The sequence below is a fragment of the Ranitomeya imitator genome, chromosome 4, assembly GCF_032444005.1.
Source record: "Ranitomeya imitator isolate aRanImi1 chromosome 4, aRanImi1.pri, whole genome shotgun sequence".
NCBI lineage: Eukaryota > Metazoa > Chordata > Amphibia > Anura > Dendrobatidae > Ranitomeya > Ranitomeya imitator.
In genome coordinates this window covers 134,868,917-134,894,817 of record NC_091285.1, presented here as the reverse complement: position 1 = coordinate 134,894,817, position 25,901 = coordinate 134,868,917, and the positions used below count along the sequence as shown (strand labels likewise).

At 45.9% G+C, this 25,901-nt stretch overlaps 1 protein-coding gene across 1 annotated transcript in view; it reads left to right on the top strand.

The window, feature by feature from the left end:
• Positions 1 to 25,901, top strand: part of LOC138675575 (organic cation/carnitine transporter 2-like) — a 55,820-nt gene that overhangs the window by 16,927 nt on the left and 12,992 nt on the right. Inside the window, exons 4-7 of the mRNA XM_069763939.1 lie at positions 2,790 to 2,961; positions 14,914 to 15,040; positions 21,925 to 22,025; positions 24,830 to 25,044. Coding sequence (XP_069620040.1) covers positions 2,790 to 2,961; positions 14,914 to 15,040; positions 21,925 to 22,025; positions 24,830 to 25,044 — 615 coding nt within the window. The remainder of the gene's footprint in view (positions 1 to 2,789; positions 2,962 to 14,913; positions 15,041 to 21,924; positions 22,026 to 24,829; positions 25,045 to 25,901) is intronic.

Sequence of the window (25,901 nt, the reverse complement as noted above, 5' to 3'; positions counted from 1 at the left end):
CGGGAGCATCTGGCTCCAACATGCCCCCTCACATACACCAACTAGAAAATTGCCAGTCTTGATGTATCTGGGCCATACAGTAATCCACATTTCTATCAATATTTGCAAAAATCTTTTCCTGTAAAGAAAGGGAAGGGAAGTGTTTTCTCATGATTAAAAAATCTGTGATATCAAAAATTCCCTTTCGACTTTTCGATGTCTCATTAAAAAATATATAAAGAAAGCAGTACTTATATTTTAAGGAGCTCAATGCTCCAAATTCTTAAGAAAAAATTCTTACGTGCAAATGAGTAATATCCCCCCTATGGCTAGGTTCCCATTGCGTTAATGGGAACGCGCTAACGGACAGCGTTGCACGACGAAATTAACGCCGTGCAACGCGTCCGTTAGCGCGCCCATTCACGGCAATGGGAACGCGCAACACTAGCGCGTGCCATGTTCGGCACGCACTAGCGACGCGCCAGTGTTTCCTGGCGCGCCGCGGACGCTGCTTGCAGCGTCTGAGGCGCGCCCGCGGTCCGTTCCCCGCTCTCGCAGATCGGGGATCTGCGAGAACGGGGACGTTACCGCGACCCTGGAACGCGGCCCCGTTAAAAACATTGCGTTAGCGCAATCCGCTAGCGCTAAATGGATTGCACTAACGCAATGTGACCCTAGCCTTATATCTAATTTTGTCCAGGAAAAACCAATTGTCTACATAGAGAAAAACGGAGTGCATATCCATAATAATATTACAAATTTATTGATTGCAAAAATACAACAATCAAATATATCTTTACAATTATATTCCACAAAAAGTTATTGCAAGCAAAGAGAAAGTGAAGGTAGCACAGATCAAAAACACAGCGTGGAAAAACATGATGCCATTAATATCATTATAAAGTGCATAGTGCAACAAGTAAGCAGGCATAAGACCAGGGTATATAGGGTCTGTATGAATAAATAGGGTCCGTGTGGTAAGATCACTGAGCCCTGTACACAGGCTCCGATCGATCACTATGTTAGTAGTCAGAAAAAACCCACCCCGAGTCCTTACCCATATACTGGCAACAGAGGAGATCCACGCCGTGGCCCCAACGCGTGTTTCGCGTCAGCTTCGTCAGGGGGCGGTGAAAATCAATTGTCTAACCTGGGAGGTAAATTATCCTCCTAATTTGGGGATAGACAGGCTGCCATATGAGTTTAGAAAGGAGATTGTTTAAAGTGTCAGCTCATTCATGAGGCCGGTCCCCAGCTCATTCATGAGGCCAGTCGCCAGCTCATTCATGAGGCCGGTCGCCAGTTCATTCATGAGGCCGGTCCCCAGCTCATTCATGAGGCCGGTCGCCAGCTCATTGATGAGGCCGGTCGCCAGCTCATTCATGAGGCCGGTCGCCAGCTCATTCATGAGGCCGTTCGCCAGCTCATTCATGAGGCCGGTCGCCAACTCATTCATGAGGCAGGTCCCCAGCTCATTCATGAGGCAGGTCCCCAGCTCATTCATGAGGCCAGTCCCCAGCTCATTCATGAGGCCGGTCCCCAGCTCATTCATGAGGCCTGTCCCCAGCTCATTCATGAGGCCGGTCCCCAGCTCATTCATGAGGCCGGTCCCCAGCTCATTCATGAGGCCGGTCCCCAGCTCATTCATGAGGCCGGTCCCCAGGTCATTCATGAGGCCGGTCCCCAGCCCATTCATGAGGCCTTTCCCCAGCTCATTCATAAGGCCGGTCGCCAGCTCATTCATGAGGCCGGTCCCCAGCTCATTCATGAGGCCTGTCCCCAGCTCATTCATGAGGCCGGTCCCCAGCTCATTCATGAAGCCTGTCCCCAGCTCATTCATGAAGCCGGTCCCCAGCTCATTCATGAGGCCTGTCCCCAGCTCATTCATGAGGCCGGTCGCCAGCTCATTCATGGGGCCGGTTGCCAGCTCATTCATGAGGCCGGTCGACAGCTCATTCATGAGGCCGGTCCCCAGCTCATTCATGAGGCCGGTCCCCAGCTCATTCATGAGGCCGGTCCCCAGCCCATTCATGAGGCCTTTCCCCAGCTAATTCATAAGGCCGGTCGCCAGCTCATTCATGAGGCCGGTCCCCAGCTCATTCATGAGGCCTGTCCCCAGCTCATTCATGAGGCCGGTCCCAAGCTCATTCATGAAGCCTGTCCCCAGCTCATTCATGAAGCCGGTCCCCAGCTCATTCATGAGGCCTGTCCCCAGCTCATTCATGAGGCCGGTCGACAGCTCATTCATGGGGCCGGTCGCCAGCTCATTCATGAGGCCGGTCGACAGCTCATTCATGAGGCCGGTCCCCAGCTCATTCATGAGGCCGGTCCCCAGCTCATTCATGAGGCCGGTCCCCAGCTCATTCATGAGGCCGGTCCCCAGCTCATTCATGAGGCCGGTCCCCAGCTCATTCATGAGGCCGGTCCCCAGCTCATTCATGAGGCCGGTCCCCAGCTCTCACAGTCCCAATCCTGTTAACTGACAGGTGTCTTCGTATGTGTAGGGATAGACTTGTCAGTCCAGGTGAGCAAGGTGGGGAGAAGCTCCCAGGGACCCCGGCCTCAGGCTAGGCATCGTTGTGCCCATCTGGCTTGAGCAAATCCAGCCACCCTAGACAAAGGCAGATTATTCCAAATGTTGATATTGTGCTTTAATTTCGTTTTCCTTCTTGCTCTAGTCAACAAATTGTTACTCTTGGATTCATTTTGGCTATGCGTGGTGAATTTTGTATTTTCAATATTTCACTAGGTTTTATATAAAGCGGCATCACCCATCCACTAAATGTCGCCTTTTATCTTTTTATTAATAGGGGCAGAGATACTTGGCAAGTCAGTGCGCATCATATTCTCTACGCTGGGTGTGTGTATTTTCTATGCTATTGGATACATGTTGCTGCCGCTAATTGCATATTTCATCAGAGACTGGCGCTGGCTTCTGATGGCGCTCACTGTTCCTGGCCTGTTCTGTATTCCTCTGTGGTGGTAAGTATCCTTACCACTTACCAGTAGGGGAGACTTAGGGTACCGTCACACAGTGAAATTTTGATCGCTACGACGGCACGATTCGTGACGTTCGAGCGATGTATCCGTGACGTTCGAGCGATATCGCAATGTCTGACACGCTCCTGCGATCAGGAACCCCGCTGAGAATCGTACGTCGTAGCAGATCGTTTGAAACTTTCTTTCGTCGTCTAGTGTCCCGCTGTGACGGCATGATCGCATGGTGTAACATATATCGTATACGATGTGCGCATAGTAACCAACGGCTTCTACATCGCACATACGTCATGAAATTATCGCTCCAGCGTCGTACATTGCAAAGTGTGACAGCAGTCTACGACGCTGGAGCGATATTGTTACGACGCTGGAGCGTCACGGATCGTACCGTTGTAGCGATCAAAATTTCACTGTGTGACGGTACCCTTATGAAGATGAAGGCAACTGAAAAAATGATGGGAGTTATCTATAGCAATCAGATTACTGCTTTGTCTTTCTCAGGGCCATTGGAACGTAAAGGCAAATAGTTCTGCCCATCAGTCTAGAGTACAGTCACGTAATCACTGCCATTAAGGGAACAATTCATGAAGTTGCAGAAGTATTGTTTCCAATTGGCCATTTGACGATTTATTGGCCCCAACTTATTTTGCTAGTAAATTCATTTAGCACATTTTTAACAATTTTATTGTTTTACACTTTTTAATATATAATTCATATAGTCCCAGAGTGGCTAAATTGATGTGGGCACTGTGTTTTTTTTATCATGTTTTATTGCACAGCCAGGAGCTTTAAACCCATGGTATACATTAAACCATGCCAATGTAAAAGCTCACCCCCACATGCCTTAGGCTGGTTTCACATTTGCGTTTTTTGGCGCTGCGTTTTAGCACAAAAAAACGCATGCGTTTTTTTTCCTATATTTAACATTAAAACTCTGCTTGCGTTTTGTTGCAGAAATGCAACATGTAGTAATTTCTAGAGGTGTTTTTTTGCCGCAAAAAAACGCATGCGTTTCCAAAGAAAAAAACAAGTCTACACACTGATAAGCCACCCCCCACCATCAAGGTGATAAAGGGATCCAGGTCCAAACCCTAATCCTAACCCTAATCCTAACCCTAACCCCAACCCCCCACCATCAAGGTGATAAAGGGATCCTAACCCTAACCCTAAGGTGATAAAGGGATCCAAACCCTAACCCTAATCCTAACCTTAATCCTAACCCTAAACCCCCGCCATCAAGGTGATAACGGGATCCTAACCCTAGGGATCCAAACCCTAACCCTAGGGATCCAAACCCTAACCCTAACCCTAGGGATCCAAACCCTAACCCTAGCTATTTCTAGTGGGTTTTCTAGTTGATTTTGATGATTGGCAGCTGTCACACACTTCCTATCATGCGTTTCAAAAACGCAAACGCAGGAAAAAACGCATGTAAACGCGTCTAAACGCCGCATTTTTTTACCGCATGCGAAAACGCATGCATCTAAAAAACGCAGCGTTGCACGCGTTTACATGCGTTTTTTTCACCACATGCGTTTTCATTTTTAAGGCTGCGTTTTTAAATGCAAATGTGAAACTAGCCTTACATATACTGTGTGTATGTCTTAAGAGGTTAAGTAAACATTCATTGACACATTATTATACAGCAGGTGAAATAAGTATTGAAAGTAATAATAATAATCTTTATTTTTATATAGCGCTAACATATTCCGCAGCGCTTTACAGTTTGCACACATCATCATCGCTGTCCCCGATGGGGCTCACAATCTACATTCCCTATCAGTATGTCTTTGGAATGTGGGAGGAAACCGGAGTACCCGGAGGAAACCCACGCAAACACGGAGAGAACATACAAACTCTTTGCAGATGTTGTCCTGGGTGGGATTAGAACCCAGGACTCCAGCGCTGCAAGGCTGCAGTGCTAACCACTGCGCCACCGTGCTGCCCATGTAAGTAAAGTAAATATATTTCTAAAGATGTTATTGACATGAAATTCCCTCCAGATGTCAGTAACAGCCCATCCAAACCACACAGACAAAAAATCAAACTATAGATGTCCATAAATAAAGTTACGTGTAATAATGAGAAATGACACTGGGAAAAAGTATTGAACACGGTTACTGAAATGCAATACTTCATACAAAAGGCTTTGTTGGTCATGACAGTTTCAAGATGCCTCTTGTATGGAGAAACTAGTTGCATGCATTGCTCAGGTATGATTTTGGCCCATTATTTCACAAAAACACTCTTCAAATCCGGAAAGTTCCGTTTGTCCTTCTGTGAACTCTTAGCTTTACTTCTTTCCATAAATTTTCTGTTGGATTCAGGTCAGGTGATTGGTGGGCCATTCTAGAAGCTTTATTTTCTGTCTCTTAAACACAATGTGTTTCCTTGGCTATGTGTTTGGGATCTTTGTCTTGCTGAAATGTCCACTCTCGTTTCATATTCATCATCCTGGTAGATGATGGTAGGGCAGCACGGTGGCGCAGTGGTTAGCACTACAGCCTTGCAGCGCTGGGGTCCTGGGTTCTAATCCCACCCAGGACAACATCTGCAAAGAGTTTGTATGTTCTCTCCGTGTTTGCGTGGGTTTCCTCCGGGCACTCCGGTTTCCTCCCACATTCCAAAGACATACTGGTAGGAATTCTAGATTGTGAGCCCAATCGGGGACAGTGATGATAATGTGTGCAAACTGTAAAGCGCTGCGGAATATGTTAGCGCTATATAAAAATAAAGATTATTATTAGATGGCAGCAGATTTTTATCAATAATGTCTCAGTAAGTTTGTCCATTCATCCATCCTTCAATCCTAAGAAGTTTTCCATTGCCATGAGATGACAAACAGCCCCACACCATGATATTCCCACCTCCAAACTTCTGTTTGTATAGTGTTTTTGGGGTGATTGTGCAGTGCCTTTTTTCCTCCAAACATGACGTGTATTATGGCATCCAAAGAGTTCAATTTGAACTCATCTGACCAGACTATATTCTCCTAGTATTTCAAAGGCTTGTTTAAATGTTGATGTTATGAGCAAACTTTAAACGGGCTTGAACATGCTTTTTGTTCGGCAATGGAGTCTTGCATGGTGAGTGTGCATACAGGCCATGGAGGTTGAGTTCATTACTTATTGTTTTCTTTGAAACAATTGTACCTGCTGATTGCAGGTCTTTCTATAGCTCTCCACAGGTGGTCCTTGGCTTCTGGACAACTCTTCCGATAATTCTTTTCATTCCTCTGTCTCAAATCTTGCTGGGACCACCTGCCCTGGCCTGTTTATGGTGAAATGATGTTCTTTCCACTTCCAGATTATGGCTCCAACAGTACTCACTAGAACCTTCAACAGCGTAGAAATTCTTCTGTAACCAATACATCAGTATGTTTTGCAACAATAAGGTCGCAAAGGTTTTGAGCCAGCTCACTTGTTTTACCATCATGATAAGTTTCCTGTGTGGCACCTTGGTAATGAGATACCTTTTTATAGGCCATTAGTTGAAACAGCTGATATTATTTTTCACTAAGTAGCAGAATTGCTGTCTAATTACTGATAGATTTCAGCTGGTGTCACGGCTTTCCATGGCTTTTTGCACCTCTCTTTCTTCATGTGTTCAATAGTTTTTCCCTGTGTTTTTTCTCATTATTACACATAACTTAATTTATGGACATCTATGGTTTGCTTTATTTGCCTGTGTGGATTGGATGAGTTGTTACCGACTAGGGATGAGCGAATAGCTTCGGATTACTCTTTATCCAAATAGCTATAGCGCTTACCGAATAGCTGCATCGGGAACCCGGATACCCTGAGCGCTCCCAATAATCAGCTGATCGGCACTGCAGCTGAATGTGTCACGGCTGTGTGGCAGTTACGACACATACCTGGAGAACCTGTTTGGATAATGAGTTATACGAAGATATTCGCTCATCCCTATTACAACATCTTGTTAGAGGTCGAGTTCCCGCTTCTGCACAGGGGGAATCTCGAGCCATCTCCACTGCGGTCTCCCATTCTGTTCCAGCCGCAGTGGAGTCTGCTCAGCAAAGACGTCGGTCCCAGCGTCTTGCTCAATCTCACTCTGTTCTAAGAGTTACTGCTGCTTCTCCAGCTCCTGCCATTAAAGCCAGTACTGGTCAGCAGCAAGCGGACTTCTCTGGGACTAAGTCCTTGTCTGCACATACTGAGCATGCCCAGGGCAAGATCTCCCGTTGGAGATCGAGGGTCAGGTGCTCAGGCTCTGCGGCACATTCCATTGGTCCTCTTGGCAGGTCTTGGAAGGGCAAAAGTTCTGTAGCCACTTCCTGTGCTGCAACTATATAAACTGCGCATGACCGCACGGCCATGCGCTAGTATTGTCTCATAATGATATATGTGTGTGTGTAGATGGATGTATGTCGATGGATGAAAGCTCCTAATTATCCCTCCCTAGAGTTGTTGTCTGCTCGCGGATGTTGGTAGCTATCTAGCGCCCGACTAACCATCTGCACGATACACACATTACAGCGTCCTCTTGCTGTGTTCGCCTGTACGGCGCCGTGCGCTTGCCTTGCGCTTTCCATACACAAGCCTGTGTGGTTGGTGGCGTCCGACAGTGCGGCATTGCTCACACTCCTGTGCATTTATATATTTCTAATTAGTTTCCTTACACACCCAGTTGTGGTGTAGTGCCAGCAAGGGTCTAATCGGACTTCAATCCCTGTTGGGGTTAAGTACGCTGACTGCTTGCTCGCACTTTAGGTGCGGTACCGCGGTCCTGTGACGCAACAGGATTGCTTCCTTCACGCTGGGTGAGGTTGAACCCACGTGTATTTACTTTAGTGTACCGCCAGATAGTCTGCAATTTACTAGCAGCGGGTTTTCACCTGCACGGTGGACCTCGGACTGCGAACGCATCTAAATCATCTTTCTGGGTGCGTTCCGCCAGTCCTAACATAATACTAGCGCCAAGGTCTGGCTAGTAAATGGCGGACGATCAGCGTTTACAGCGGTACATCCAGCAGCTGGAGGGAAGGTTGGCGGCTCTAGAGCGTTCAACTTCAGCTGTGGATGTTACTGCTGTCGCTGTTCAGGCTGCAAGTGTGGCTGCAGCTACCTTGTCCACTGCCGCTCCTGTACCGACGCTATCTCGCCTCCCGCTACCAGAGAAATTTTCTGGTGACAGTAAGTCCTGTAGGGGTTTCGTGAGTCAGTGCTCAATACATCTCGAGCTTCTGGCCTCTCGTTTCCCTACAGAGCGGGCTAAGGTGGGCTTTATCATTTCCTTATTGTCGGACAGGGCGTTGCAGTGGGCTACGCCGCTGTGGGAGCGTGACGATCTTGTGGTGTAGAGTGCTCCGTTATTCCTGAGCACTCTGAAACAGGTCTTTTTAGGACCTCGTGTCACCCATGATACGGCGCTCCAACTGTTGGCATTGACTCAGGGCTCGTCCTTGGTCAGCCTTTTTGCCGTCCACTTTCGCACTCTAGCATCTGAGCTGGAGTGGACGGATAAAGCCCTTATCCCTATATTTTGGAGGGGGCTGGCTGACCACGTTAAGGACGCCCTGGCCACTAGGGAGATTCCCGCCACACTGGAGGAATTAATAACTGTATCTACTCGTATTGACCTCCGTTTTCACGAGCGGAGGTTAGAGCGAGCCCAGTGTAGGCAGAGGTTTCGGCTGGCTCCCACCTTCGCCAAACCTTTAGAATTTCCAGTCCAGGCTCCTGAGTCCCATGGACCTAAGGTGGTGTCACGAGCGGGATCTAAGTCCCGGACCGCCCGTGCACTCCAGGTTTGCCATGTATGCCAACAGTCAGGACATCTTGCCACCAGATGTCATCAGCGGTCGAGGAAACATCAGCGTCTAGTGGTAGTAGGTGGAGGTGCACTAGACACTGCGACGTTTGCCTCCAAATTGTCTTTCAAGGGGACAATTACTTTTGGCTCATCCTCCCACTCGGTAGAGCTCTGCGTGGATTCTGGGGCGGAGGGCAATTTTATGTCTTCTGCCTTCGCCCAACGTCACGCAATACCCCTGGTTATGCTATCTCAACCAGTAACGGTACGAGTGGTGAATGGGTCGACACTCCCCGCACAGATAACACATCAGACCATCCCTTTTACTCTGTCCATGTCACCATCCCATCAGGAGATTATATCTCTGCTCGTCATTCCTGAGGGGATTGATGAGGTCCTGTTGGGGATACCTTGGTTACGGTACCACTCTCCTCACATCGAGTGGTCCGCTGGCAGAATTCTGGGATGGGGTGAATCATGTGGGGGTAGGTGTCACCGAGAGTGCGTTCAGGTTGCTACTACAGAGGTACCCGCAGATCTATCCTCTCTCCCCAAGCAATATTGGTCTTATGCAGACGTGTTCTCCAAAAAGGCGGCGGAGATCCTTCCGCCCCATCGCCCCTATGACTGTCCTATCGATCTCTTGCCTGGTGCGGAGCCTCCCCGGGGTCGAGTTTATCCATTATCTCTCCCGGAGACGGAGGCCATGTCTCAGTACATTCAAGAGAATCTGGCAAGAGGGTTCATCAGGAAGTCAGTGTCACCTGCTGGGGCAGGGTTCTTCTTCGTGCAGAAGAAGAATGGGGAACTACGTCCATGCATAGACTACAGGGGTCTTAACGCTATCACCGTTAAGAACAAGTATCCTTTGCCCTTGATATCCGAGCTCTTCGATAGGCTTTGGGGAGCTAGAGTGTTTACTAAATTAGATCTGCGGGGTGCTTATAACCTGATTCGCATCCGTGAGGGGGACGAATAGAAAACGGCATTTAACACCAGAGATGGGCACTATGAGTATCTGGTGATGCCCTTCGGGCTCTGTAATGCTCCAGCCGTTTTCCAAGACTTTGTCAACGACATCTTCCGGGATATGCTTTCCACCTCAGTTGTAGTCTATCTGGATGATATTCTCATCTTTTCTCCAGATATGGACTCCCACCGGAGAGATGTTGGCAGAGTCTTCGACCTCCTACGGGCAAACTCTCTCTATGCGAAATTGGAGAAGTGTATGTTTGAGCAGGAGTCCTTACCTTTCCTGGGCTATATCATCTCCGCCCAGGGATTGGCTATGGATCCTGCCAAACTACAGGCTGTGATGGACTGGCAAGAGCCCCATTCTCTTAAAGCGGTGCAGCGCTTTATGGGGTTCATTAACTATTACCGCCAGTTCATTCCCCACTTCTCAACTCTGGTAGCTCCCTTGGTAGCCCTCACCAAGAAGGGAGCGAATCCCAAATTGTGGTCGGAAGAGGTCTCCAAGGCCTTCACTTCTATTAAGTCCCACTTTGCTAGCGCTCCCATCTTACGTCGCCCCGATGTTGATAAGCCATTCCTAATGGAGGTGGATGCCTCATCCGTTGGTGCTGGAGCAGTCCTCTATCAAAAGGATGCTCAAGGTCGGAAGCATCCATGCTTCTTTTTCTCAAAGACCTTTACATCAGCGGAGAGAAATTACTCCATCGGGGATAGGGAGTTGCTAGCGATGAAGTTGGCCTTTTCGGAGTGGAGACATCTTCTGGAGGGTGCACGGTTTCCTTTCCAGGTCTTCACGGACCACAAAAATTTGGTGTATTTACACACAGCCCAGCGGCTGAATTCTTGTCAGGCCAGATGGTCCTTATTTTTCTCCCGGTTCCATTTTACTCTTCACTATCTCGCCGGGGAGAGGAATATTCGTGCCGACGCTCTCTCTCGCTCCCTTATGTCAACTGAGGAGGAGGAAGAGGAACCTCGGCTTATTGTCCCTGCTGAGAGCCTGAGAACCGTAGCGCCGGTTTCACTGGAGTCTGTGCCTCCGGGCAAGACTTTTGTGCCCATTAATTTGCGACCGGAGGTTCTCTCTTGGGCTCATTCGTCCAGGGTGGGTGGACACTTTGGGACAAAAAGGACATCTGAGCTACTGGCGAGGACGTACTGGTGGCCGCATATGGTCCGGGATGTCAGGGATTATATTCTGGCGTGTGTCTCCTGCGCCAAAAATAAATCTCCGCGTCAAAGGCCAGCTGGGTTGCTCTATCCCTTGCCGGTGGCAGATAGGCCCTGAGAGATGGTCGGGATGGACTTTGTCGTGGGTTTACCCAAATCTCGCGGCTGTACCATCATTTGGGTCATCACCGATCATTTCTCAAAAATGGTGCATTTGGTGCCGCTACCACGGTTACCTTCTGCACGGGCCTTGGCAGCGTTGTTCATAAAACACATCTTCCGCCTACATGGTATGCCTGACAAAATTGTCAGTGACCGAGGTCCCCAGTTTGCGTCTCGGTTCTGGATAGAGCTTTGTCGTCTACTCAGTATTGAGTTGAATCTCTCTTCCGCTTATCATCCCGAGACGAATGGGTTGGTAGAGAGGGCCAATCAGACCTTGGTCACATACCTGCGACATTTTGTTTCAGCCAGGCAGGATGACTGGGCATCCTTGCTATCATGGGCAGAGTTTGCGCTGAACAACGCTGTAGCCGACTCCACTGGACAAACCCCATTCCTCCTCAACTATGGTCAGCATCCACGGGTACCTGTGCCTATGCCCGTGTCCTCCGCAGACTCCAGGGTGGCAGACTGGGCTGTGGAGGCACGGGATATTTGGGACCGCACTCAGGATGCCATTCGGGCCTCTAAGGAGAGAATGAGGTCCTCCGCCGATGCTCATCGGCGCCCCGCTCCGACCTTTGCTCCTGGCGACTTGGTGTGGCTCTCCGCCCATAACATCAGGCTGCGAGTTGAGTCCACTAAATTTGCTCCTCGCTACTTGGGTCCCTTCAAGGTCCTCGAACAGGTTAATCCCGTGGTCTACCGTCTGGCTCTTCCTCCACGCCTTGGTATCACCGACACCTTTCATGTGTCCCTCCTTAAGCCCGTATACATGTCCCGGTTTTCTGAGTCATCTGCCGAGACATCGGGTTCGTCTACGGACGATTTCGAGGTGAACGCTATCTTGGGGTGCAAGGTGGTACGTGGCAAAAAATATTTTTTGGTGGACTGGAAGGGTTACGGCCCTGAGGACAGGTCCTGGGAGCCTGCTGAGCACATTTGGGCTCCGCAGCTTATTGCTGCCTTCGAACGTAGCGAGGCCCAAGGAGGGGGGGGGCCATGTTAGAGGTCGAGTTCCCGCTTCTGCACGGGGGGAATCTCGAGCCATCTCCACTGCAGTCTCCCATTCTGTTCCAGCCGCAGTGGAGTCTGCTCAGCAAAGACGTCGGTCCCAGCGTCTTGCTCAATCTCACTCTGTTCTAAGAGTTACTGCTGCTTCTCCAGCTCCTGCCATTAAAGCCAGTACTGGTCAGCAGCAAGCGGACTTCTCTGGGACTAAGTCCTTGTCTGCACATACTGAGCATGCCCAGGGCAAGATCTCCCGTTGGAGATCGAGGGTCAGGTGCTCAGGCTCTGCGGCACATTCCATTGGTCCTCTTGGCAGGTCTTGGAAGGGCAAAAGTTCTGTAGCCACTTCCTGTGCTGCAACTATATAAACTGCGCATGACCGCACGGCCATGCGCTAGTATTGTCTCATAATGATATATGTGTGTGTGTAGATGGATGTATGTCGATGGATGAAAGCTCCTAAATATCCCTCCCTAGAGTTGTTGTCTGCTCGCGGATGTTGGTAGCTATCTAGCGCCCGACTAACCATCTGCACGATACACACATTACAGCGTCCTCTTGCTGTGTTCGCCTGTACGGCGCCGTGCACTTGCCTTGCGCTTTCCATACACAAGCCTGTGTGGTTGGTGGCGTCCGACAGTGCGGCATTGCTCACACTCCTGTGCATTTATATATTTCTAATTAGTTTCCTTACACACCCAGTTGTGGTGTAGTGCCAGCAAGGGTCTAATCGGACTTCAATCCCTGTTGGGGTTAAGTACGCTGACTGCTTGCTCGCACTTTAGGTGCGGTACCGCGGTCCTGTGACGCAACAGGATTGCTTCCTTCACGCTGGGTGAGGTTGAACCCACGTGTATTTACTTTAGTGTACCGCCAGATAGTCTGCAATTTACTAGCAGCGGGTTTTCACCTGCACGGTGGACCTCGGACTGCGAACGCATCTAAATCATCTTTCTGGGTGCGTTCCGCCAGTCCTAACACATCTGGTGAGAATCTCATGTCAACATCACCTTTAAAAATATATTTACTTCGAAAATTGGTGCCGTGTTCAATACTTAATTCACCGCTGTATACCTATTTATAGGTAATGTTGCATCCATAATACCATATAGAGCAATCCTGGTCGGATGGCTGAGGCAATGTCACTAGAATGATTTAATGGCAAAGGCCTTGTGTCTGATTACAGAAGGGGAATGCTAATATATCAGCAAAACACCTGTGTTGATGCAAAGGAAGTCGGCAAATGATCAGAAACAGAAAGACTTGATATAACAGTAATGCTAACTGTACACAGCACACAAGGTAGCCTTGGTAATGTTTGATGGTGCCGCAGAAGTCAAAAAGTCTACTTGTCACGCTTCTGATTCCTGGGGTATTAATACAAGGCTACAATTCCCCATTGTATCATGGTCCATTGGGTGGATGGACTGACAACCTAAACTGTTAGGACACCACCACGCTAAGGTTGTCTGGCAGAGAATTATCTCCCTCCAGATATTGAAATAAACATGCATGCTTGGCCAAACCCAGCTTTCATGTTTATGGGGGTTCAGGAGAGAGAGCTTTCTGTTGAACAAGTATTTATTATGGGAATAAGTGTTACTGGAAAGTTACAACCCCAGTTTTGGCCATGTCCAATACCCTTTAGTATAAAGCTGTGATTTGTGGTGTGTAGCTCATCTGTTTGCTCAGCATAAATAATCACTCACTCGTAACTGACTACTCCATTCCGGAGTAAGGCTTTCAATGATTTTCAAAATGCTGAAACAGACCTTGATGTAAATGGGTTAAACAGTAATGAATTGGCTCATCTCTGTAGAGAACAGTGCTAAATTGGCTAGTTTTGTATAAAAAAAATAAAAAAATTGTGCCTGCTTAAAAGAGGAAATGCATTTCCTTCCCACAAGGGGGCAGTACTGTAATGTCAGTGGCTGTGTTTCCTTTTATATCTGGGTTTTATACATGATATACTAGCCTAAAGAAGACTAGAACCCGGGAGAGATGGAATGGATTTGGAAATCAGTAGTTTAGTAGAGAAGGACTTCTAGGAGAAGCTTATGACCACAGTGGAGGCACTTCCTTGCATTTTGATCACAGTCCTGGTTAGTAATGCTCCCTGGATTCTTGCAGACTATATGAGGGATCCTGCAGGTAAAGAGGACATTGTAAAACCCTGCAAGGTTCTTACAGATATTGCTTTGGTTAGATTCTAACTGTGGACAGAAAGTCAGCAGCTTGGACTTGATAGCGTCAGAACATGGGCCATAAATGGCTGTAAGAGGGGCAGCAGAGGTGACTTTCATCTCCTCACACCTTCTCGCCTCCTTTATCCAAACTCAGCCAAGAGATATATTTTATGGGATGCATAAGGCTGAAACCTCTTGAAGAGACTTTGCTCATATGCTCCAGAAATATATCAGTAGGTTAAGTGACTCCTTAGGAAAATTGGCACTAGTATGTGAGAGGTTTTAGATTTGGAGCCACAATGGGGACAGACATGAGTGATGACAATGTCTGTATAGCACAGTGCAATATGTTGGCATTTTATAAGCAACTTGAATGAATAAATTCAGCTACTGAATTCACCTCGTACCTCCCATATCTTACACATCTGATCAGTGGACCCGTGACTTCAGTGAAACTAATAAGCATGAGGGCTTTGTTTCTTCCCTAACTACTGATGTTGGGTTTCAGTAGGCCCAATATAGTCAGCCTCAAGACCTGTGCATGTTCCTTAGAGGTAAGTCTGTTATTACCCTGTGCAATCACACACTAGGAGAAAATGGCCATACTACTAATAGGATGTTACAGTAAAGTGGTAATATTCTACTAACTGCTTTATTACAGGGTCATTCCTGAGTCTCCTAGATGGCTGCTGTCACAGGGCAGGATCAGTGAAGCTGAAGATATCATCAGGAGAGCTGCCAAGAAAAATGGCTTAACACCACCCGATATAATCTTCAGTCCCTCCGAGGTAAGCTGTTCTCCATTGGTGTGAAATGCATCGTTTGGGAGAAATTAACATAAATCGCTTACCATGTACTGGTTATAGAAGCATGATTCTCGCCCCCTCTACATTTTGTGTCACCCATACTTACTCTTAGGGCTCGCTCACATGGCCATCAATTCTCATGTGAGAGAATCGGGCCACTTGTGCAAACCCTCTCGGATCAGACTCTGTCAGAGTTTGATCTGAGGGTCCGTGCACTGTGCTCTGGCTCTCTCATGAGCTGCCCCATAGGATAACACTGGTCTCAGTGCTATGCGATGAAAGCTCAGATAACACTCCCCCGAGTTATACGCTTGTGTGTGCGATCCCATAGTAAGCTCTTGCGAGCAGGGCTCTCACTCCACTTGTGTCATTGAATAAATTGCACATTCAGGATTGGATCATTTCTGTTACCCTCCCTGTACAGTCAGAAATTGCACATCTGACAGCCATACCTAGAAGGAGCATTTAGGACATGTTAATGAGAGCTAGCTTTGGTTTTATAATGGGTATGAGTTTGGGTTAGTCTCCATACTATAAGTTATGGGCCTACTCACACCACATTTTGCACCACATTTAGCTCTTGCACTCGAACAGCACCACACGAAGAAACAAAATGTATCTATAGGGCTCTATGGCTAGACAGAAGCCAAACCCCACAAAGAAACAAAATGTGTCCTTAGGGCTCTATCACTAGACAGAAGCCAAAAGGGTGTCCTTTTTGGTTCTATACTATACCGCAAGACTACACTTTAGAAAAAAACAGCATGTATCCTTTAAACAGAGATATATATATATATATATATATATATACCAAATGGTTGCCCGATTCTAACGCATCGGGTATTCTAGAATATGCATGTCCACGTAGTATATTGCACAGCCCACATAGTATATTGCCCAGCTACGTAGTATATTGCCCAGCCACGTAGTATATTGCCCAGCCACATAGTATATTGCCCAGCCACGTAGTATATTGCCCAGCCACATAGTATATTGCCGAGCCACGTAGTATATTGCCCAGCCACGTAGTATATTGCCGAGCCACGTAGTATATTGCCCAGCCACGTAGTATATTGCCCAGCCACGTAGTATATTGCCCAGCCACGTAGTATATTGCCCAGCCACGTAGTATATTGCCCAGTCACGTAGTATATTGCCCAGCCACATAGTATATTGCCCAGCCACATAGTATATTGCCCAGTCACGTAGTATATTGCCCAGCCACGTAGTATACAGCACAGAGCCACATAGTATATTGCCCAGTCACGTAGTATATTGCCCAGCCACGTAGTATATTGCCCAGCCACGTAGTATATTGCCCAGCCACGTAGTATATTGCCCAGTCACGTAGTATATTGCCCAGCCACATAGTATATTGCCCAGCCACATAGTATATTGCCCAGTCACGTAGTATATTGCCCAGCCACGTAGTATACAGCACAGAGCCACATAGTATATTGCCCAGTCACGTAGTATATTGCCCAGCCACGTAGTATATTGCCCAGCCACGTAGTATATTGCCCAGCCACGTAGTATATTGCCCAGTCACGTAGTATATTGCCCAGCCACGTAGTATATTGCCCAGCCACGTAGTATATTGCCCAGCTACGTAGTATATTGCCCAGCTACGTAGTATATTGCCCAGCCACGTAGTATATTGGCCAGTCACGTAGTATATTGCCCAGTGATGGAGTAAATAGCCCAGCTACATAGTATATTGCCCAGCCACGTAGTATATTGCCCAGTCACGTAGTATGTAGTATATTGCCCAGCGTCGTAGCATATTGCCCAGTCACGTAGTATATTGCCCAGTCACGTAGTATATTGCCCAGCGACGTAGTATACAGCACAGAGCCACGTAGTATACAGCACAGAGCCACGTAGTATACAGCACAGAGCCACGTAGTATACAGCACAGAGACACGTAGTATATTGCCCAGTCACGTAGTATATTGTCCAGCGACGTAGTATATAACACTGCCCACACAGTATATAATAGTGGCCACGTAATATCTAGCACAGCCCACAGAGTATATCACACAGCCCACATAGTATATAACACTGCCTATGTAGTATACAGCACAGAGCCACGCGGTATCTAACACAGCCCACATAGTATACAGCAGTGTGGGCACCATATCCCTGTTAAAAAAATAATTAAAATAAAAAATAGTTATATACTCACCCGCCGGGATCGAATCCAGCGAGGCTCTGGTGCAGGCGATGAGCGCGCGGCTGCCACCATCTTCCGTTCCCAGGATGCATTGCGAAATTACCCAGATGACTTAGCGGTCTTGCGAGACCGCTAAGTCTTCTGGGTAATTTCGCAATGCATCGCTGGCAACGGAAGATGGCGGCAGGAGCGAGTGGCTCGGCAGACTACGGAGGGTGAGAATAGCAGGTTTTTTGGTTTTTTTAAATTATTTTTAACATTACATTTTTTAGTATTGATGCCGCATAGGCAGCATCAATAGTAAAAAGTTGGGGACACACAGGGTTAATAGCGGCGGTAATGGAGTGCGTTACCCGCGGCATAACGCGGTCCGTTACCGCCAGCATTAATCCTGTGTGAGCGGTGACCGGACGGGAGTATGCGGGCACTGACTGCGGGGAGTAAGGAGCGGCCATTTTCTTCCGGACTGTGCCCGTCGCTGATTGGTCGTGGCTGTTTTGCCGCGACCAATCAGCGACTTGGATTTCCATGACAGACAGAGGCCGCGACCAATGAATATCCATGACAGACAGACAGACAGAAGTGACCCTTAGACAATTATATAGTAGATATATATATAACTTTTTTTTTTTTTAAAGGGAATCTATCAGTAAGATCAACCCTCTTTAGCCATCTATATGGGCGTGTAGGTCATAGGAGGCTGAATACATTGATATGTGCAATCTCATGCATTACTCCAGAGAAATCCATATTTTTCTTATTTGTAAATGACCTGTTTATGACTATGGGCCGCACACAGATCTGCATGAGAATCTTCCTCCAGAGATTATATCTTCTACCATATAAAGCTGAATGTGTGTGTGTGTGTATGTCCGGGATTGGCATCTGCACCGTCGCAGCTACAGCCACAAAATTTTGCACAGTCACACGTCTGGACCCCGAGAGCGTCATAGGCTATATTGTGAGGCGAAATTTTAACCCCGCGCGTTCCAATTCACCAAACAATTTAGCCCCTATCTACATAATGGGGAAAAATGTGAAAGGAAAAGTGTTGGAGGCGTCGCAGCTACAGCAACAAAATTTTGCACAGTCACACGTCTGGACCCTGAGAGCGTCATAGGCTATGTTGTGAGGTGAAATTTTAACTCCGCGCTTTCCAATTCACCAAACTATTTTTCCCCTATCTACATAATGGGAAAAAATGAAAGGAAAAGTGTAGGAGGCAAATTGACAGCTGCCAGATGTGAACAAGGGGGACTTAACGAATGAGAGTGATGGCGCCAAAGAGTATATACCATACAGTTGCTAAGGTGGGGCCCCGACATGGGATACTCACCACACACGGGGATATGAACACACACACAAAATGCGCCACACACTACCACGTGCTTGAACACATATTACCCTCGCACACATTTCACCACAAATACACCAACCTCGCCACATAAAAGTCGAAACACAAAAGTCGCCGCTCAAAACTCGCCACGTGCAGAACTCGCCACATGCAAAAACTCGCCACACGCAAACCTTGCACACGCGGAAAAATTGCCACATGCACAAAAGTTGCAACTCATGCAAAAGTTGCCTCACACAAAACTTGCACATACTCAAAAGGCACCACACATAAAACTCGCCACGCGCAAAACTCACCATGCGCAAAACTTGCTGCACACAACTTGCTACACTAACCTGTCACATGCAACTCGACACACAAAAAGTTGCTACACGCATGTTGCCACACAAAACTCATCTCACAAAAGTCGCTACATGCATGTCGCCACATGCAACTCAACACACACAACTTGACAAACGAAACTCGCCCTAAAACATACACAAGTCTGGTATTATCCTTCAAAAATAAAAATCTGATTAATAAGCAGACAAACTACAACAAATGTACCATATAGGAAATACGGCAGCTGTCAGTCACATGACCTGTCTATTATGTGTATGTGTAAGCTAATATATACTGCCAGGGGGAGGGCTTCCTGTTGGTTGGGGATTTATCAGGCTGCCAATTTAGCTTACAAATACTGAGGTAAAAATACTGAGCAAATAACGTGTGAACGAGGTCTAATACAGGAGGAGATGACACACAGGTATATACTATATACAGGGGAGATGACACACAGATATATACTATATACAGGAGAGATGACACAGGTATTATACTATATAGAGGAGGAGATGACATACAGGTACATATATATACAGGAGATGACATACAGGTATATACTATATACAGGAGGAGATGACACACAGGTATATACTATATACAGGAGCAGATGACCTACAGGTATATACAATATATACAGGAGGAGATGACATACAGGTATATGCTATATATAGAAGTTGACATGCAGGTATATACTATATACAGGAGGAGATGACACACAGATATATACTATATACAGGGGAGATGACACACAGGCATATACTATATACAGGAGGAGATGACATACAGGTATATACTATATATAGAAGGAGATGACATTCAGGTATATACTATATATAGGGGAGATGACACACAGCAGGTATATACTATATACAGTGGAGATGACATACAGGTATATACTATATACAGGAGATGACATACAGATGTATACTATATATAAGGGAGATGACAAACATGTATATACTGAGGTGATGAGGTGAAAATGAAAAGGTGTGAGTGCAAAATGAGAGGAGTGAGGAAAAATAGTGGAGTGATCAGAAAATGACAGATGTGAGGTTGAAATGACAAGTGTTAGGGGGGAATGAGAGGAGTGAGGGAGAAAATGAGAGGTGTGAGAGAGAAAATGAGAGATGTGAGGGGGAAAATGAAAGATGTGATTGGGAAAATGAGAGGCGTGATGGGAAAATAAGAGAAGTGAGGTGCTATAACTAACCACAGATATTTACTATGCCCAGGCAACGCCGGGCTCTTCAGCTAGTTACATATAAAGCGGGAGTTACCAGTGTGATGTGTAATGGCCGCTCTCCTGATCTCACTACAGAGCTGTGTATGATTATACCTGACACATCTGCAGGTTCTTCTCAGTTCAGACAGGGCTGCAATATTGTTGCAATACAGCAGAGCTCAGAGAGCTGCAGCTGCTAACATATTTGTTATGAGACAATGTTCAGTTGCACTGTTCTGTGTTAGTTACATGTCTCACATTGGTAACTCCCCCTTTCCTATAAAATTATCTCTGAAGGCAAATTCTCATACAGCTCAGTGTCCTGAACAGCTCTTTTACATTGAATAGAAACGTGGATAAGACATCGAATTGCAGATATTAGGATATCATTTTATTCAGCTTGATATTAACAGTCTAACCATATGAATGGCTTAGGAGGGTTGATCCTACTGACATTCCCTTTTATGAGTCTAAAATATTTAAAGGAGTTGGCCACTTGATCTTATTATTGAACGTTTCCTCATCACCATACAATAAAAGAAAAAAGAATAGATCTACCTGTGGCCAAACAATTTTGTATCCCTGATCACAGCACCATGGACATAAAATTACTATTATTAAAATGTAATTTCAAATCTCAGAGAGACAGAAGAGCCTGGGAGTATAAACTTATGACAACCTTTGACACTCTCAGTGCAGGAATGAATGTGTTTTTATGTGGATTTATGTCTTTCTACATCAACTAAGGAATTTGCTCCTCAGCCCTTGTGGGGGCATCACAACCATGGACCAGACCTCAATCACAGGACAATAAAACTTTCACACTCCTTATCTATGAACTTTTCCAATATTTACAGCCACAACTGTTTATCCCTCTCCAATAATGATAGCTCTGCTTCACGTCACTTGTCTTATCTATTGCATTATTTCTGTGTCCCTTTGTGCATAAATATAGCTGTGGCAAAAATTAAGAGACCACTGCAAAATGTTCAGTTTGTCTGATTTTTCTCTTTGTAGGTATATTTTTGAGTAAAATGTAAATTGTTCATTTATTCTATAAACTTCTGACAACATGTCTCTGAATTTCCAAGCAATAAATTTTGTAATTTTTTTTCTGACAAAGAAAAATGGTAAAAAAACAAACAAAACCCAGGCTTTCAGACCTCAAATAATGCAAAGAAAACAAGTCCATAATCATTTAGGAACAACAATACTAATGTTTTATCTCAGGAAGAGTTCAGAAATCAATATTTTGTGGAATAACCATGGCTTTTAATCACAGCTTTCATGCGGCTTGGCATGCTTTCCACCAGTCTTTCACGCTGCTCCTGGTTCAAAAATGTAAGCGGTTCTTCTTTGTTTGATGGCCTGTGACTATCCATCATCCTCTTGATCACATTCCAGAGGTTTTCAATGGGGTTCAGGTCTGGAGATTGGGCTGCCATGACAGGGTTTTGATGTGGTGGTCTCTTAATTTTTGCCAGAGCTGTATGTGACTCTTCAGAATTTGTACTAGTCTATGCCTGATGAAGAGACCTGCGTAGTATCGAAAGCTTGCAATGTGTTACCATCTTTTTAGCTAGCCATTAAAAGATAACAACCATTGAGGACTCTCTCACATCGAGTAGTGATCTTCACGCTTATGAAGATTTGTACGCTACATGCTATGTTTTTGTTTTTTGTTTTTTTTTTTTGCTCAAGGCAATATTATTTCCTGTTGCCTATGGGGTTATTAGTTTATCACAAGTCAGTGTATATTGTTCACTGTTTTGTTTTCTTCATTGGTGACATAGCTTCAAGACCTGAAGGACCAGTCTCGCAAGGCATATACATTTTTAGACCTGCTGAAAACAAGAAATATCCGTATTGTCACATTTCTTTCAATTTTGCTCTGGTAAGTGAAAATGTATGTTTAATTAGGTGAATATTGTCTGAAAGCTTAAAGGGAGCCATAGAGCTGATACATGATGCCCAAGCCATGGGAAGCATGTATCAGGCTCTGGCTGTACGATCACAGCCATCTATGTTCGTTTCTGAAATGCTGCAGCGTTTCCGAGAATAACCATATTCTTATAGCCACTGGGGACCGAATCGCACTCAGCATAGATGCATAGGCGAACCCCCAGTGTCTTCTCCCCACCTGCTGACCGTGACTGACCAGCCTCTGTCAATCCAAGGCAGTGAGTGGGGAGAAGCCATCGGGGATCCGCCTGTCTGACTAGTCTGCCACGCGGCTCAGTCCCCAGAATAATAAACATAGAATGGAGGAGAGCGTGCAGCCAGTGCTCCACACGGATTGAGTAGCATGTATTGCCTGTAAGGTTCTCTTTAAGGATGGCCCACTCAGCCATCTGATGTGTATGGGGCAGCCATATTAACTGCAAACATTTGTCTCAGAACGGTATAAGCCTAAATTCACGCGACGGCTGTGCACTTAGTCTACAATATATGTTGGGCGCTTTTCCTGAGATATACAGTGATGTGCTCATAGGACCCCATTCACTAGAGACTATGCATACATCATAATTAGTGATCAGCGAGTGTACTCGTTGCTCGGGTGACCTCCGAGTATTTATGACTGCTCGGAGATTAAGTTTTCATCTCCTCAGCTGAATGATTTACAGCTATTAGCCAGGCTGAGTACATGTGGGAGTTGCCTGGTTGCTAGGGAATCCCCACATGTAATCAAGCAGGCTAGTAGCTGTAAATCATCCAACTGCCGTGATGAAAATGAAATGTCCGAGCAGTCATAAATACTCAGAGGTCACCCGAGCGTGCTGGGGAAAACCCGAGCAACGAGTACTCTCGCTCATCACTAATCATAATCCATCCTGGCTGTGGGCACGGTTGGGCACATACCTCTTAGTGTATGTGTCTGACACTGAATGCATGCCTAGCCTAAGGTGTGGGCCAGATTCTTTATCATTATATGTGGCTGCCTATTTGTAAAGAATAGACAGCCACACACTAAACACGTTTCTAAGTGTTGTCTCTAATTTTCTAGATAAATTAAAAAAAGAAAATTCTGCCTAAACGGCGTCTGAGGGACCCCAACTTTCAAGAGCTGCACACAAGCATCGGCTTCCCATAGTGCTTTAGCACCGTCTTTGCAGTCAGACTGTTTATAGCAACAGTTACCAGTAATGTTACCTAACTGTCCCTTTAAAGCAGAAACCGATATTTAGAAAAGTGTTTAATTTGTGTTGATATATTATTTTCTTAAACTAAGCAGCCACATACTTTACCTAAAACTTTAGGAATTGCATCAGAGATTTCTGGATTTCCATTTGTTTGTAAAATTAATGGTTTTGCAGTAGTGCAATAGACACGGAGGTCCTATTAAAGGGGTTGTGTACTTCCCAAAAAATATTTAGTTTCCTAAAATAGATACCCCACTTATAAATACAAGATGTCGTCAGCTATCTGCTTTCTCAGTGTCTCCACTGGCTCTGTGCCTGACACAGGAGAGCGCTTCCTGTAGCCATGTGACTGTACCGTTTTATGAAGGAGCTAGCTGACTGGCTTATTTCAGAAGCTAAGCCAGCCTCTTTCTCTGTCACGGCCAGCGAAGGGGTGTGGCTTAGTCATTGAAATAGCAGCCAGACCCCTTTATACAGCATCAGGCAGCAAGGGGAGGTCCTGGGACCCAGACATGCTGCTGAAAACCATTGGTGGTACATCAGTTACTCATTGGTTTAAAATATTGTTTCATGGAAAATGGATAATTAAAAGGGAATCTGGAAGCAGGTTTTTGCTATGTAATCTGAAGACAGCATGAGGTCGGGGTTAAAATACAGATTTCAGTGATGCCTCTCTTATCAAGCTCAGAGGTTTGTTTGCTTACAGTGATTGTTTTATCATTGCTGAGATCAGTGCTTGCTAGTCCCACACCCTCCTCCTGTGATGGGCACTTCACTGTGTATGGTCATTGTATATGGAGAGCCAGCTGTGGGTGGGGTTAGCTTCCTCAGCTCTGCTTCATTCTAAATCTAAAAGCTTTGTTTGTGTCAGAACTGCTGCACCCAGTAAACTAAGTCACACATTGTTGGATTCAGCTTCTCTTTGCCTACATCAGGCTGCTCTCAGATGAGGTAGCAAAAACTTGACAGATTCTCTTTAAGGCCTTATTGTGCCTGTTAGGATACATTGGCATCCTGTTTGAATCCCTCTGTGGAGCAGAATGCTGCTAACAAACAGCCTCTCTCACTCTAGTGGGCTCAGGTCTTAGGCTATGTTCACACTTTGCAGATTCCACTGCGGATTTTTCCGCAGCAGAATTCCAAAATCCGCAGTGAAAACCCTTCGCGGTTTTTACTGCGGATTTATCGCGGTTTTTACTGCGTTTTCTTCTGCGGATTTTCATCTGCACTTTTCTATTGGAGCAGGTGAAAATCCGCAGAAAAGAAGTGACATGCTGCGGAATGTAATCCGCAGCGTTTCCACGCGGATTTTTCTGCAGCATGTGCACAGCGTTTTTTGTTTCCCATAGGTTTACATTGTAATGTAAACTCATGGGAAACTGCTGCGGATCCGCAGCGGTCAAATCCGCTGCGGATCCGCAGCAAAATCCGCAAAGTGTGAATATAGCCTTACATGTATTAAATCCATGTAAAATCATTGCATGGCCCATTTGGCTTTTCTTTTCTTGCATTATTCCCCATGCCTAAGCCTGGAACTACATGTGTTTTATTTCTGCAGGATGATAATATCTGTAGGCTACTTTGGCTTGTCACTAAACACCCCCAATTTACACGGTGACCCGTATGTGAACTGCTTCCTATCTGCTATCATTGAGGTCCCTGCTTATATCATAGCTTGGCTGCTGCTCCGAAACTTTCCCAGAAGATACTCTACATCCAGCACATTGTTCCTTGGTGGAGTTGTTCTTCTTTTCATACAGCTAGTGCCTCAACGTAAGATGCTTGTTACCTTTTTATCGTGACATTTTTATTTTGTGAGAGTTTTTACAATGGAAATGCAAAGTAAATATCCTACGCCAAGAAAGATTTCACTTTACTAATTTTATCACTGCGTATCATTCGGGGTTAACTACGTATGCTGTCCACATATCAGCTATTGCAACTATTAATATGTGCATTAAGATATGTGAATATTTATGTCAGTTGGGACCACAAGGGAAGCCACTGCCAGATAATTCTGGTGGTGACCCATTTCTGAGAAGAACGAAGGATCGGGGACGTTGAAATCCAAGTATTTTTCTTCCCTGATATCTGCTGTTTGAATACATTTTAGGCAGACTACTTATACAACCATTGAACCAAAAACACACTATGATACAGCTTAAGCCTATGCTGAGGGTGTACAGATGATTGTAGAATGACAAGCCAAAGAAATATCCACCATTAGTTAGGAGATCCAGCAACTGACTATTCGAATCATGTTGGCACCGTATACAGTAGGCGTGCACGACTTTTCTGTTCCAAGGGGCGCACACTGTCATGTTTGAGACATTCATGCCATAGACAATATATGGCATAAATGTGTGATGGGTGGCAGGTCCACTTTTAGGACTCCCAACTCGTCAGGAGTAGAGGTCTTCTACTCCACTCCCTGTTCGCACTCCAGAAAGGTGACCATGCATGAATGTTTTATGTGGGTTATGTGAGTTGCTGAAATGGATACATGTTTCACTACTCACAGAAAACTACAATAAAACTTGCCGCACAATGCATGACCACATCTCCATCTCAACCAAGGCTGCAGATTAGGCACCCCTGAAAAACGGCTCATGCTTTTCAACGACAGTGGC